The sequence below is a fragment of the Neodiprion lecontei genome, chromosome 4 (assembly GCF_021901455.1).
Source record: "Neodiprion lecontei isolate iyNeoLeco1 chromosome 4, iyNeoLeco1.1, whole genome shotgun sequence".
NCBI lineage: Eukaryota > Metazoa > Arthropoda > Insecta > Hymenoptera > Diprionidae > Neodiprion > Neodiprion lecontei.
This window is the reverse complement of record NC_060263.1, coordinates 37,634,004-37,648,030: the sequence shown is the minus strand read 5'-3', so window position 1 is coordinate 37,648,030 and position 14,027 is coordinate 37,634,004. Positions and strand designations below refer to the sequence as shown.

The 14,027-nt window shown below is 40.0% G+C and overlaps 1 protein-coding gene across 8 annotated transcripts in view; it reads right to left on the bottom strand.

The window, feature by feature from the left end:
• Positions 1–14,027, bottom strand: part of LOC107225685 — a 155,073-nt gene that overhangs the window by 67,226 nt on the left and 73,820 nt on the right. For 7 of the 8 annotated variants that reach the window (XM_046737199.1, XM_046737197.1, XM_046737198.1 and 4 more), the window contains one exon: positions 1,003–1,168. In XM_046737199.1, coding sequence (XP_046593155.1) covers positions 1,003–1,096 — 94 coding nt within the window. In that variant the 5' untranslated portion in view covers positions 1,097–1,168. Of the gene's footprint in view, positions 1–1,002; positions 1,169–2,434; positions 2,441–3,322; positions 3,331–12,171; positions 12,182–14,027 lie in introns of those variants that run through there. The other variant, XM_046737202.1, reaches the window with a different exon arrangement.

Genomic DNA, 14,027 nt, shown 5'->3' with positions numbered 1-14,027 from the left:
TATCTGCAGGTATAACGGCCGGCAATAAAGCGCAATAAGGTAATAAAAGTTACGCGATAACTGAGACACCGTGTTTATACGCTGTAAATTCGCCATACGAAGATATTGTCCGAGGAGGTGGGAGGTGGTTGAGGGTCCAACGCACCCCTGCCGAGAGTAACCTCGGGGGTTGTTGTAGCCACGAGCCCCGGTGAGTCGGCGGCGCCGCACGCGAGGTGCCCATTAAAATTCGATCAGATAGTCTTATATTTGCTTTGCGATTAGGCGAATGCTTCTTCAAAAGAAGTTCTTTTTGGCGGGCATAAATTTTACCCCAATTAAATATATGTGTTATACGTGTATGTATTTACCTGTATTCCGTGTACTGGTGAATGTAGTTACTACACCATTCGCGTTTCTATTATTATTATTACTATTATGTTGTTGTTGTTGTTGTTGTTGTTGTTGTTGTTATTGTTATTATTATTACTATTATATTGTTGTTGTTCTTATTATTGTTATTATTATTATCATTATCATTATTATTATTATTATTATTATACAACCTTCATTTCCTCGAGCACCCATTGAATTCCCCGACGGGAATTACAAGCTCGAAGAAAAGAAAAGAAAGGAAAAGAGGAGAAAGGCAAGTCGGGAGTTGTAAGTAACCAGTCCCCCTCCTCCTTCTAGCCCTGATGAATTCATCGCGATAAAGTTAATCTCTTTGTAAGTGTGATTCTCGGCGACCTCTGACCTGTTCAAAACCACGGCCTGCAAGGCTTTCGAAGAACAGTTGATTTGGCGGGGTGGTAGGGAGAGAAAAAATAGAACAAAAAAAAAAAAAAAACGAAACCGCAGGGCCGAATCGACATATTTCTGTTTCAAAGTGTTTCATTTTCGATCGATCAAAAGTGAATTAAAAAAAAAAAACAAAAAACAAACGAAAAACTTTATGGAAATTCATCAAGGGGTGTGTTTGTGTATTTTTTTTTTTTTTGTACTATATTTTTAGTCACTCACCCCCTTGTCGCGAATTGAAGGCCCAGCTGTTGTCGGCCGCGACGAGTAACAGCAGCAAAGGGCTGAAAATCGGCGGTATCAAAGACGGCGGCATATTTCCTTAGACGTGCACCTTTCGCACCTCGGCGAAATTTTCGCTTAACCCACGCCCCTCATCACACCCAACCTGAAACAGAGTTGGAAAGTGGATATGGATTGATCATCGCGCTGCCCAACGCGGGGCTGCATAAGTAATTGCTGGTTTTTGCGTATAAGCTTGACTGATTATTGTCTCGTCTCATTAATCACAGACCTAGATTCCACCACTTCGAGTTGAGCCGGGGATTCCCGGGCCGAACCCACCGTCTGATGAAATTCCGCAAGCACGCGTTGACTGGACGAATAACTCATTCGAACTATCGGACGTTGAAGAAACGTTTGTACAGGTCTGTTTTTATTAATAGGCTGTACGCAATTTTCACGGTAAAATCGCAATGAAAAATAATCACCGCCTAAAATTTTACACGACGCAACGACCGCCTGATGCGGTATGAAAGCTTTTCGCTTTGAACTGCTGGATACGGTATGTACGTGTATTTAAAAACTCTAATAATCATATTATTTATAAAGTGGGAAAAGTTTCGCTGCGGTTGTTTCACCGAAATAAAAATTACGAATTTTTCACTCTCACAATGGCAAGGGCACCGTTTTTTTTCCAGAACTTGCCAAAGAGCTGGTTAAATTAGCATTTAACCCCTTGAGTTATATTTTATATTATTTTACATACATTTTTTGGATCTTTAGAAAACTTTTCAACATATTTCGTAACAATTTTTTCCTATTTCTGATAGTGTACAGTATATAGGTTTTCGATATTCGAGAGTAATTATTGCGGTATGATGTAAATTATTATCGTTAGGAACAAGATTGAAAAAATATCGTGAAAATTGAAGGAATAATTCATCTCCGAGAAACTTAGCCTTCTACGCGAATACAAGTTTTACATAGATAATAAGTTCTTGGGGTAGCTGATTACGAACCTGAAATCGAATTTCAATAATTCAAAATGACGGATCCAATATGGCGGACAAAAATTTCAAATTTGATCGAATTAGGAGAAAAAACACTGTTCAGGAGTTTTTGGGGTCGCTTGTTACGAATCTGAAATCGGATTTTTAAAATTCAGTATAGCGAATCCAATCACTGACCTTGGAATCGATCAAATTTGAAATTTTCATCCGCCATTTTGGATTCGCCATCTTGAATTTGTAAAATCTTATTTCAGATTCGTCATCAGCGGCCTAAGAAACCACAGAATACCATCTTGTTACAAAAGTTGACTAAGCACAATAAAATGTGGTTCAAAGGGTTAAAATCTCATCATATTTGGCACAATAAGGAGGAAAGACTCTCGAATCGTACAGCGACGAGATGTCTCAAGATTTGCGTCGACTTTTTCCTCGATTTTCAAATTTTCCCTCTCTCTTTTATCCCGCAGACTGTCATTACCGTTATTCGTTTTTACCAGCGTTTTTAGCCGTGTTTTCCGCAGCCCCAAACCCAGATTAACCTCGTAGGGATAAAATGCCCGCATGGCTCTGATTACGCCAGATGTAACAGTCAACGATTTTCATTGTTACTGTACACAGAATGCCTAATGATCCCAGCAGCGATTTACCCAGCAATAAAAATTAGGGGTTAGCTACCCGAGCGCTGGCATGCCTTTGGCAACGACGTTACGTTATATCCTAATTCATTTTCTTCTTTCAAAAATCACACAACGTATACCCAGATCCCTTTCTTCTTCCTTCCGTTCCATTCTTTGGATCTGTATAACACACAATGGCTGTTTTCTTTCCACCCAGTACGCGTGCTTTCACTTTTCACCGCCATAATACGTTATTATCCGCAACCCCTCAATTTCTTCGCAATCACTACGGCAATGCTTCCGGTAATTTTTCATCGCAAATCTCTGTGACAATTGATTGTGACCTTATCGTTTCTTTATCTGCACTTTTCAAACTTCAAACTTTGCCAATTGTGAGAGTGTCGATCGATATTCGTTCCAATTCGTGAATTCAAAGATTCAAAATTAGATTTGGAATTCATTTCACGTAGCGCCTGCAGGTTCTATTTTTCTAAATAAAAAAAAAAGGCATCCTTTTGTTAAAATATTCCCACATCGCTGCCACCAGTCAGAAAGTGAAGTAGCTGCGGGCGGTTCATTATCCGGACTGTTCTCCGCATGAAAATTGGCAGCATTCGGATGATTGCAATCTCACTCCTTCAAAAAGTTTATAACGTTGATGTACGGTGCTTCTCCTCTGTCTAAACGTCGGACGTTTTCCCCTCCGGTGAATCGCTTTCTCCTTCGACGTTATACCGGCTCTACTTTCCAAGGACTGCAATAAAAGACACTTTGCAAGCCTCTCCACAACTCGTCATCCACCTTTCGTCTCTTCCTCTTCTCTCCAGTTGAATCGTCGTAATACGGTACACCACCAACTCCCAGAAAGCGTTCGTGTCTCGTCGTAATTTTTTCCACGCAAAAATCGATCCCCTTCTGACCTTGGTTCGAATCCACCTTTGCAAAGTCGTAACCCTGTTCACCTGATCCGTCGCATCTTAACGTGTTTTTTCAATGTCACGTATCTTTATTCTTCGGACTATGGAAGATCCGCGAGTCTAGACGCGGGAGTATTTGTCCGGATTATGGAGGTTCGGATCAGCCGAGCGCGGGACCTCAGAAACTGAATTCGAGAAGTGAGAGGCACACTCCTTCCTTCGTAATCGCTTAATTCGACTCCTCGAACGATGCATGTGAGATACCTGTCCCAGCCATCGAAAGATTTACGAGCCCTCAATTCGTAAGTGGGGGAAGGGTCTTTACGACCCTGTGAACAGTACGCGCGTCGCGTTCCACCGACAAGAATCGACGTAGCCTGTAGCACCCACGCCACGGTCGTTTCTCCTTTTATGAAACACGGAAGAACTTCTTGGAATCGCGATGATTGTCGCGACTCAAGTTTCGTGACTATCACAATAATCATCAGGGAGTTTCATTGGGGGTCCAATGACGCGTGCCAAACCAAGGCTAAAGATCCTGATCAAGGTCGAGATATTTTGAGGCCGTAAATCATACTCGTCATTGGAGCAGGAGTCCGTTGATCGGCATTGGTCAATTATTGGAACGTCAGAAAGCGACTTCCAACACCATTTTCTTCAAAAACAGTCATTGTATCAGGAGTCCATTCATCGGCATCGATCACTCCATGCCTGAATTAGCGGAACGTTAGAAGAAGGAGACTTCCAGCAGCCTTTCATTCAACAAGTCGTCCATTGATCAACATTGATTACTCCATGCCTGAATTAGTGAAACGTTGTATGGCGACTTCCAACAGCCTTCCATCCAACGAGTCCTTGGAGCAGGTGTCCATTGATCAGGATTGGTCACTCCGTGCCTATATTAGTGGAACGTTGGAAGGCGACTTCCAACACACCGCGATTCGGAGTAACGCGCGTAAAAAACGACCTCCACCCGGACCACTGCTCGTGATAATATTTGGTTCCACTCAACGATCACCGCTGGTCGAAAATTGGTCACGGCAAGTCGGAATTTCACCCCCTCGGGATGAGTTCTCTAGAGATTAAAGGGCCGCCAGTCCCGCAGACGTTTCACTTCCTCCGCTCTCCTCTTCGGCTTGTTTATTTTTATCCCTTGGCGAGAACGGGACGCGGGCGACGATATTATAGCCGGTGGAATATCCCTCTCGCCTTGGGTTACCATTATGCTAAACCGCAAATGGAGTCCTGCGATCAAGTGTCTCCGGCCCGCTCTCGCACAATGGATAAGCTCGGCGGGTTCGAGGGCGGTGTAGGGTTACTCAGAAATTAAATTTCCCGTTGTGTCCATGCCGATCTGCCACTGTGTTACATACAATGCGTATTCGCTGCTGCCTCCGGCAATCGCTGCGCGACCCTGAGAGGATTAAGCATAAAAAATTGAGCATTCCTTACTCTTCGCCCGTATTTCCGACCGAGAAGTGCTTCCAGAACTTTTTTTTTTTTTTTTCGTTACTTTGGCTATTTTCGGATCGGGTTACACGCTGTGGAAATAAGTTGTCTTTCATAATCCCATTTTTCGCCGACAGCGATCTTTTTCAACGGAGTATACCTGTAGCGGACGGTTTCTGTATGGCGACGAAACACCCGAATGGATGAATTTCAATACGGAAAAACTACAAACAAAAATGAAATTTCCAGTCAATCGATCGGGGCTAATCATTCGAAACGTTTGGGTTTCTGTGTTTTTGCGAGCAGTAAATATCAAACCTGTGTGTGTCCGAGAAACGTGAAACCTGGTGAGAGATGTTTTTTTTTTTTTGTCCATTTTACACCACACGTAAGATTAAAAAAAATTTCTGATGGTGAGGGTCGTATACGTAGGTCGGTTTGGTATGAAACACCCCGCGTACAAGTACTGACTAGTTTATAACCTGCACTCGTAACTCCAGAATACCTTCTCAACCTGAACCAGACCAGTTTGTTCGCTCCCACGTTTCCTCAGTAGATTTTACGCTCGGAATGATCCAAAGTTCGGTAATTAAGCCAAAGTCAGAGGAAAAGAATGCAGGAACAAAGTGTTTACGCGTTCGTTGTTCCCGATATTTGAATAGCTTTTTCCACATTTTAAACCTACGAGGACGATTGTGACCACGTTTCATACACTGAGAAAAATTTCATTTGTTACGGTAACTAGAAAAATTCGATAAAACAGGTATCGTTATAAGTAACTGGAACTAAAAATTTCTCTCGGTGTAAATTTGCAGCCTATTTGCATCTAATCGCGTTCTCACATTTGAGATACAGGTAAATTTTGGTCGCTCCGCGTAATTTTCTTAATTTACGGTATGCCTACAATGGGCCGACGATGAGTGAGACCCATATATTCTATTCGCCAGAGCGAATCGAGCGGTTTGAGTAATACAAGGGGGCTAAGACTTCGGCGTGTCGGAGGGGATGAGGGCGAAGGAGGCTGCAAGACGGAGGGTCGAAGTCGTGCTAAGCAACTTAGATTAGTTGAATCGACTGGCCGCGGGTTGGCAGACCGCCAGGTCAAATTGTCAAGAGAATTGGCGGCATCCCGCCATTTCTCTCTTTCACCTTCTTTTCACGGATTTCAAGATTATTTTCTTTCTTTCGCGCTTCTCCTCCCCCCCCCCCCCCCCGCACTTCCCTTTTCTTCTCTTTTATCCTCTCTTTTCTTTATCTACTTATTTTTTCTCTTTCAACTGCAGTAGCTGCCGCTGCTGGTGTTCGAAAGCTGAGGAAAAAGGAATGGGGAAAAAATTATACCGATCAGCGATACCGCGGTGCGCAGTTACACCGGCAATTATTACGGCTTGCACAACGGCTTTTATACGTGACTGGAAAGATCGCCGCGGCTTGAAACGATGAGCAATGGAACGAAAAAAGATGACACTGCTCGGAGTCGATCAAGTTAAATTTAGAATTGAACCGAAATTATGGTGAAAATTGGCGTTAATTTAATTTATTCGAGGTCAAGGGGCAGGGGTGAGAATGCAGAAGGATCAAAAAATAGAAAGGATGGGATATCGAATTTTTTAAGAAGCGAAAACTTCATTTGTGAAGTATGGAAGCGTGGAGAGGTAAATAAATAAAAAGGTGAGAATATAGAACGCCAAAATATAGAATTGTCGGAATTCGTTGCGATAATGTAAAATCATTTACGAATTTTAGATTTTGCCGTTTTATGTTTTTAATTTTCATCACTTGGACTTTCTAAATTTTCAGAACTCTAAAAATCAAATTTTCACATCTTTAAAAATTTCAAATGCTGTAACATACATTCGTCCCTTCAATAACTTCGACGAGTTGTTGTTCATTATAAGAAAACTGTATAAATTACCCCGATCAACGCGAATTTTTAGTCTGGCTTCTAGAAGTCAAATTTTCATTCTGTCCACGCAATCGATAAAAGAAAAAATAGTTTTATTAGACGAAGTTTGCATTTTTCGAAACCAGAAAGATATGTCGAATTGAAAAAAAAAAAAAAATTACTCATTTACCGTAAAAAAAGATTAAACAAACTTTGGTTACACATTTAAATCACTTTCGTTCAAAATTGATAACTAATTACTGGTCAACGGAAGAAAAAATTTCTATCTAAATAAATAAACGTTAATTCTATACATCGAATGATAACCAAAATCTTTGTGTATTTTTTTTTTTTTTTACGTTCGTCAACAAGTATTGAAGTCTTTGGTCATAGCTATCAACGAAAAACTTCACGGCCTGTTTATCAACCTAAAAAAGACAAGAGCAAACTTTGCAAGCGATAAACGAATATCTTGGTCATTAATCGATGTACAGAATCAAAATTTATTTATTCAAATCTAAATTCAATAAAATGAACAATGTTTTTCTTCATCGACTCGCGTTGTTTGACAACGATCGAACGTCTACCCGATCTCGGCTAATTCCCCGGCACCCTGAAAAATTGCACGTCCTGTCGAAGGATCGTGATTAACAAACACCGTGATTCTGACTGAAATCGTCGAAAGTGGGAGCGGAAGGAGGAATCGCGCGGAACGAAAATGAAGAAGGAGGTGAGAGCAATGGCGGCGGAAAGGATCGGCGAGTTTATCGAGGAGAGATTCGTTATCACGCGTGGTTCAGGATGGGATGGGTTAATCCGGGAGGCGTTATCTTCGCTGGCCGAGAAACGGCGCATCTCGCTTCGGCATCTCAGCGGCGTTTCAGCCTCCGGCAACTTTTCAACTCTCCTTCTCAATAAATCTCGGTCCACTTCCGTGCCTTTCTTACCATTTTCCGACTCGCCCGTGGAATTCTTTTCTTTCTCTCTCGCCGCCGGTTTCCTCTCCGCGGCACTTCCGTATAATTTCTCTGTCTCATTATACCCGCTGACTCGTTCCTAAGGCAGACCGAATTCCTAATTTACTCTACACGACGTTTCGTTCCGCAACGATACCTGAGAAATTTATTGCAAATGTAACAAAAATGAAAAATAAGCCAAGAGAAACAAGATAGGAATCTTAAGATCCGAATTCAAGGTTTCGTCTTTCGAGTAACACGTTGGATAAAACGGTTCTTGAGTTTTTTTCAAATTGTTAGCATTGAATTTGGCCAAGTAGACTTTCTGACAACAGCTAGAAAACTAATTCTCATTTTCTACCTACAACTATATTTTTCCATTGTGGTAAAGAATGAAAACAGATAAGAACCGAGCGGTGACCGGAACTAAAAATTTCTCTCATTGTCAGTGAAGCAATTGAACGTAAAGAAAAAAAGGTAAAACATTTCCCTGTGTTGTTTAGTTGTGGAAAAAAACCCTTGAATTTCAAGATCGGACTCAAGATTCCCGCCGTCTCATCTGTGACAAGTTTTTTTCACCCGAGATGAAAAGAAAAAAAGTAGGCACCGCGCTAAAACGAATCCGTTCACTACGAGCGTTACACCAATTGATCGCACACAATGATCCGATTTCTAACGTAAGAAAATCCACTCGTTGGTTCCAATTCAAATTTCCCCGGCGTCGAAAGCTCGCGTTAGTTTACCCAGGGATCAAAAAGCGGCTTTTCACTGGTTGCGGTTATTCGAATCCGGCCCGTTCCCAGTTTCGTGGAATTTCATCCCGTTTGCCCGGTCGCTTTTGAACCTCTTGATACCGTTAAATTAGTCATGATAACACAGTCGAGTACATACGTAATATATACTACGTATATATATATATATACCCATGCCCATGGATTCTTGCCGTCAGCTATACGTACCTACATATGTAAGACGGACAGTAGCGAGATTAAATGAATCTTTTGTGGTGGAGGTTAATCGGTGGAGGGGGGGGGGGGTAATGATTAAAGGTAAGGGAGTCGGTTCAGACATTGCTTACATACGCACGCGCACACACACATATATATATATATGCATACACATATACACCTTCGATGGCGTATTTCCTGCCCGGCGATTTTTACGCGCGTAGATACAAACGTACGTCAAAATGACAAAGACGAGGAACAACGATTACGCGGCTCGCTTAGACCTTTGAATAATATATTGTATTATATACGTATGGGTATAAGTACGCATTAATTCATTGTGTAGGTAGGAGGGATGTCGGTAAGGAGGCGAGCTTTCACACAGCAGTCAAAGAGTCGGAATTCATGCAGGGTGAAAGTACATCCTGCTGCCGCATGGATCGGAGTATAAAGTGGTAAGCTCCTGTAACGACGTTTCAGACGCGTTTGATGTCGCCGACGAACGTCTCAGCCTACGCAAGTTTTAACTCAAGTAATGATCTCTGACAAATACACTATCTGTATCCCCGACGCGTGTGTATTATACGTACTTATGTACATACGTGTATATATATATATATATATATATATATATATATATGTATTGGATTGATATGGGATTTCATTACATATTCAGTTGTGATTCTTGCAGACGTAGATCGATATTTTCTGATTACTATATTTCGTAGAAACGATGCACTGAGAGAAATTTTTAGTTCCGGTTACCGCTCGGTTCTCAAATATTTTCATTTTTTACCAGAATCGAAAAATATAGTTCTAGGTAGAAAATGAAAATTAGTTTTCTATCCGTTACTGTTCTTTCTCATTACGATCGCTGTTGCTACATTTTCTTGCAACTGTTGCGAAAATTTAACGCTTGTGCAACGATACATTGATGTTAAAGCCTTGTTCAACTAAAAAAGTAGAGCAAACCTCACAAACTGATTTTGCGTTGCAATTACTAAAAAAAGGATCGACGATAGCGCAAAATGGTTAGGCGTAGCTCGTTTTTCGTAATTCCAACAATATTCAAACAGTTTTTTCAACGATACCTGTTTTACTCAATTTTTCTCAATGGGGTTTATATTAAATACTGAAGAATGACCGAAATTTCTGTTTCGCTTTCGGCCAGAAACTAGCGTTCGTGTCGGGTGTGTTTGAAATTAATTTTGTACCTACATTGCATTCCAAAAATAAAGTGATTTCTAATAAATTCAAGTCTTTTGTTCAATCTAATCCAATAATCTGTTACAAAGCTGGGAAAAACACTAGATTTCAGGGTATAACGAAGATTTGACTAGATTATAATTTAACTACGTAAGTTTCGGTTCTGGTCGAAACTGGAAGAGGAGCCGAATGTTCTTTTACGGTTTCGTCTACGGATGAAAATCGTGCGTCGGTCGAACTCTATTTACTACCAAGGGCTGAATAAACACTTAAATATGCATCATGTCAAATTGGTTCCGCAGAATAAACCTTCCCCTTGGCAAACACCGATCGATCGATTCGTCGATTACCGATCGCCTCAGTCTCCTCAAGGATAAATCACGACCTGCACGATATGCTGGCTAAACAGTGCTGAGAATTATGACCGAGGTCATTAGTCTCTGCGGTGTATGAGGAAAGGACTTTGATTTATTCAAGGAGGTCGTAAACTTAACGGTTGCGGAAGATCGAAGGAATTGCTTTGACGACTGAATTTCTCTTCGAAGTAACGAGGAATCAATCGAGATAACTCGAGTCGTTTTGTTATCATTGCGGATCACTTGAAATCGCAGGATCTTTTTTAACTTTGAGGAAGAAATCGTTCGGCAAGTGTTGGAAATCGTGAAAATCGTTTCAATTTTTGCGGCAAATCGTTTCAATTCATTATCGTTTTCATCGACTCAACATCTCGTCGCGTGCTTTCGTTGATTTCCATAGATTTTCAATGATTTCCAACGACTTTCCATCGTTTCGTATCATTTGTAATACATTTTCGTAACCTCACGTGATTCTGTCCAGTCCAGAAAGCACTAAAAATCGTTGGCAAGTCTCTTTAATTCGATGTCGATGATCCGGAAGCGTTGCTTTCACTTCCAATCGAACAATTTCTCGGGTTGTAAATTTTGCATTTCAAAACTGAGCGGAAATTTCGCTCAGTGCACGTATTTCGGGGGTGGGGGGATTAGAGACTATAACGGCTCGGAGATTACGAAGGAGTTTGAATCTCAAGTTTTCTAATGATCGTTAGTCATGGAAACGGGGCCAGCTGACCCGACGATTTTCCATCTTCCATTCGTCGAACCACCGCGGGTGGACCGTGAAAATGATTTTCTTCGGGGGTGAAAGCTTAGCTACAAACCGGCAGCTAACCCGAGTGATAAAGACGGCGAGGCACTTGCCGCAGGTTGGCCAAGAGTCAACTTGCCCGCCTGTAAAACGGACTTGAAACCGAGGCGGCGACTAACTTTTCGTACAAAGTCGCGTCCGAAACTCCTCTGCAGGATTAAAGCTCTGTGTGCTTTGCTGCGGTTCGTCCTCGTCAAGTTTATAGAAACGTTCCTGATTTTCTCTCACAGTTAGACATTGTGCACGCGTTAGTTCGGTTATTCAGAGACTGCGTGTAAATTTGAATGACGATTTATATGCAGGATGCACTGAGAGAAATTTTTACTTCCGGTTACCGATCAGTCCTTGACTATTTTCATTTTTTACCACGATCGAAAAATATAATTCGAGGTACAAAATGAAAATTAGTTTTCTAGCTGTTACCGGAAAGTCTGGTATCCGTTACTATTCTCTCTCATTACGATCAACGTTGCTAGATTTTCTTGCAACTGTTGCGAAAATTTAACGCTTGTGCAACGATAAATTGACGTTCAGGCCTTGTTAGACTAAAAAAGTAGAGCAAACCTCACAAACTGATTTTGCGTTGCAATAACCAAAAAAGGATCGACAATAGCGTAAAATGGTTAGGCGTACCTCGTTTTTCGTAATTCCAACAATATTCAAACAGTTTTTTTTTAACGATACCTGTTTTACCGAATTTTTTCTAGTTACTGTACCAAATGAAATTATTCTCAGTGTGGTTTTTTTTAATCGTCCCGGGAGAATATTTAGAACACTAGATGAGATAGAAGAGAATGTTTGTTGTATAAGACTTGGAGGCTTTCGAGGGGGAAAGATAATGCTGATATTGGTTGATTTGTAAATTGCGCTACTTTATAATTAGTGATCTTGTCAAATATTTTTTGATTTTAGATGGGGAACACGTATTTTCTTACTATTACCGCATTAAAAGCAAAAGTTTTTGATTTGTCAAAATTTTTACAAAGAGACAAGTCGTCAATCCCCAAAGTTTCATTACTGTTCGCGTTTGAGGGGATACATGTGAGATGCTTGATCACTTCGAATACAGCATTCGTAATTTTTTCAAACCCCGAGAATTGACGTTTTATTTCGACGGAAAGTTGCCGAGTATTTAACCCGATGAAAATCTTTGAAATTTCTTCGACAATATTGAAAAATGAAATATATTTGTACGTATGTTATTGAATACAACTTCAAAGCCGCCATCAGCCAGTCATGGGAAAAAAAAATTTGTTCCCAATCTAGAATCACGATGCATACTCGAAAAATGAGGAAAGTGTCGGAATCGACAAATCAAAGAAAAACTTTTTTTCGTATCTCTTCTAGTTTCCGAGATATTCGATCGGTGCGATTAAATGAGACCACCTTGTATAATTGCGTTGGAAATTTGAATCTCATGAAAAAAGAAAACGTGCACGGCAATTAGCCGCAATTGAATTCTATGACAGCATATATACGTGACGCAAGAATGGAAAGAAAAAAAAAAAAAAAAATAAACAAATTTCGTTCTTTACGCAGGTTTTATTTTCATCCCGCACGCTGATATTAAATTAATTTCGATTCTTCTCTCTCTTTCTCTCTTTGTGCATAGAAACAATTAATTTTTCATCATGTTTACTTTGTCGCGATTTTCGTTAATCCGCGTCTGCGTGTTTCGTTTTTCATTCGTTAATTTGTTATTCGCTCTCTGTGTTATCTTACCGTTTTTTGGTTATTCAAAAACATGTTTTCCTTTTTAGTTTCATACAGATGGCGGAGCTGAGTGATATTTTTCACTCCGTACTTTCGTATCGTAGCTGCAAAATATGAATAAACCGCATACGGTTATTTCGCTCTAATCCGCGCACCGCTTCTCTTTACTCACAAACAGACTCGTATCAGTTTCCGCTGCTGCATTTACTGGATCCCACATCCACGGTTCCGGTTTTACGTAATACGTTCTGTAGCCGTTAAACAACGGTGTTTATACGACAAACAGTTCAAACTGACCAACGATAAATTTTTCATTCCTCTCGAATTACGCAGAAAACGAACAACAAATACGCGTACGGTTTATCAGTTATTGCTCTTATACACTGTAAAAATTTACTTTGAAAATCGCGTAGGTACTTCGAATTTCGTTTACCAACATAATTGATCTTGATTGATAAATGTAATTATACGGTTTTTGCGATAGGAAAATTATACAGTAACGAATTCCTCTATACGTACAGTAATTGATAATTGTGAGGATTTTTCATGTGAAATTTTTCCTCAATCTCAAGAATTAGATATTTTTTCAATCAGCGCATCCAATTTCGGCAATACAAGTTTTCAACCTTCGTTTTATTATTACCTAAAACATTATTAATTTCTATAACATCAGGAATAATAAGAATAAGATTTTCATATTCAGCTACATGCTTTTTTTAAAATTTTTTTAGGAAAACTATTAATTGTTTTTATTTATATTTAAATATTGATTTCAAATGTAAAATTTTTATTTCTGAAACGAATAAGTATCACTATAATTATTGTAATATTCTACGTCTAATTTATTTACACTAAAATGAATTTTACATTTCAATATATAATAAAATTTACGGATTTAAAATTGAGTAACATTATTTTAATAAAAAATTCTCTATTTTCTCCGTACACGGTCGCATAAATGTGAATAAATAATACAATAACACAGCTCGAGCGATAATTTTATTAATTATAATTACCACTGTCGCGGTGACTTTCGTCCCGATAAAAAAATTTTCTACCATCTTTCTGGCAGAAAAACTGTGTCTGAAGTTGAACTCCGCGGAAAGATCGTAACGAGGAATTGCTTTTTTCGTTGAACAGGTGGTGCCCTTTTACTCTATA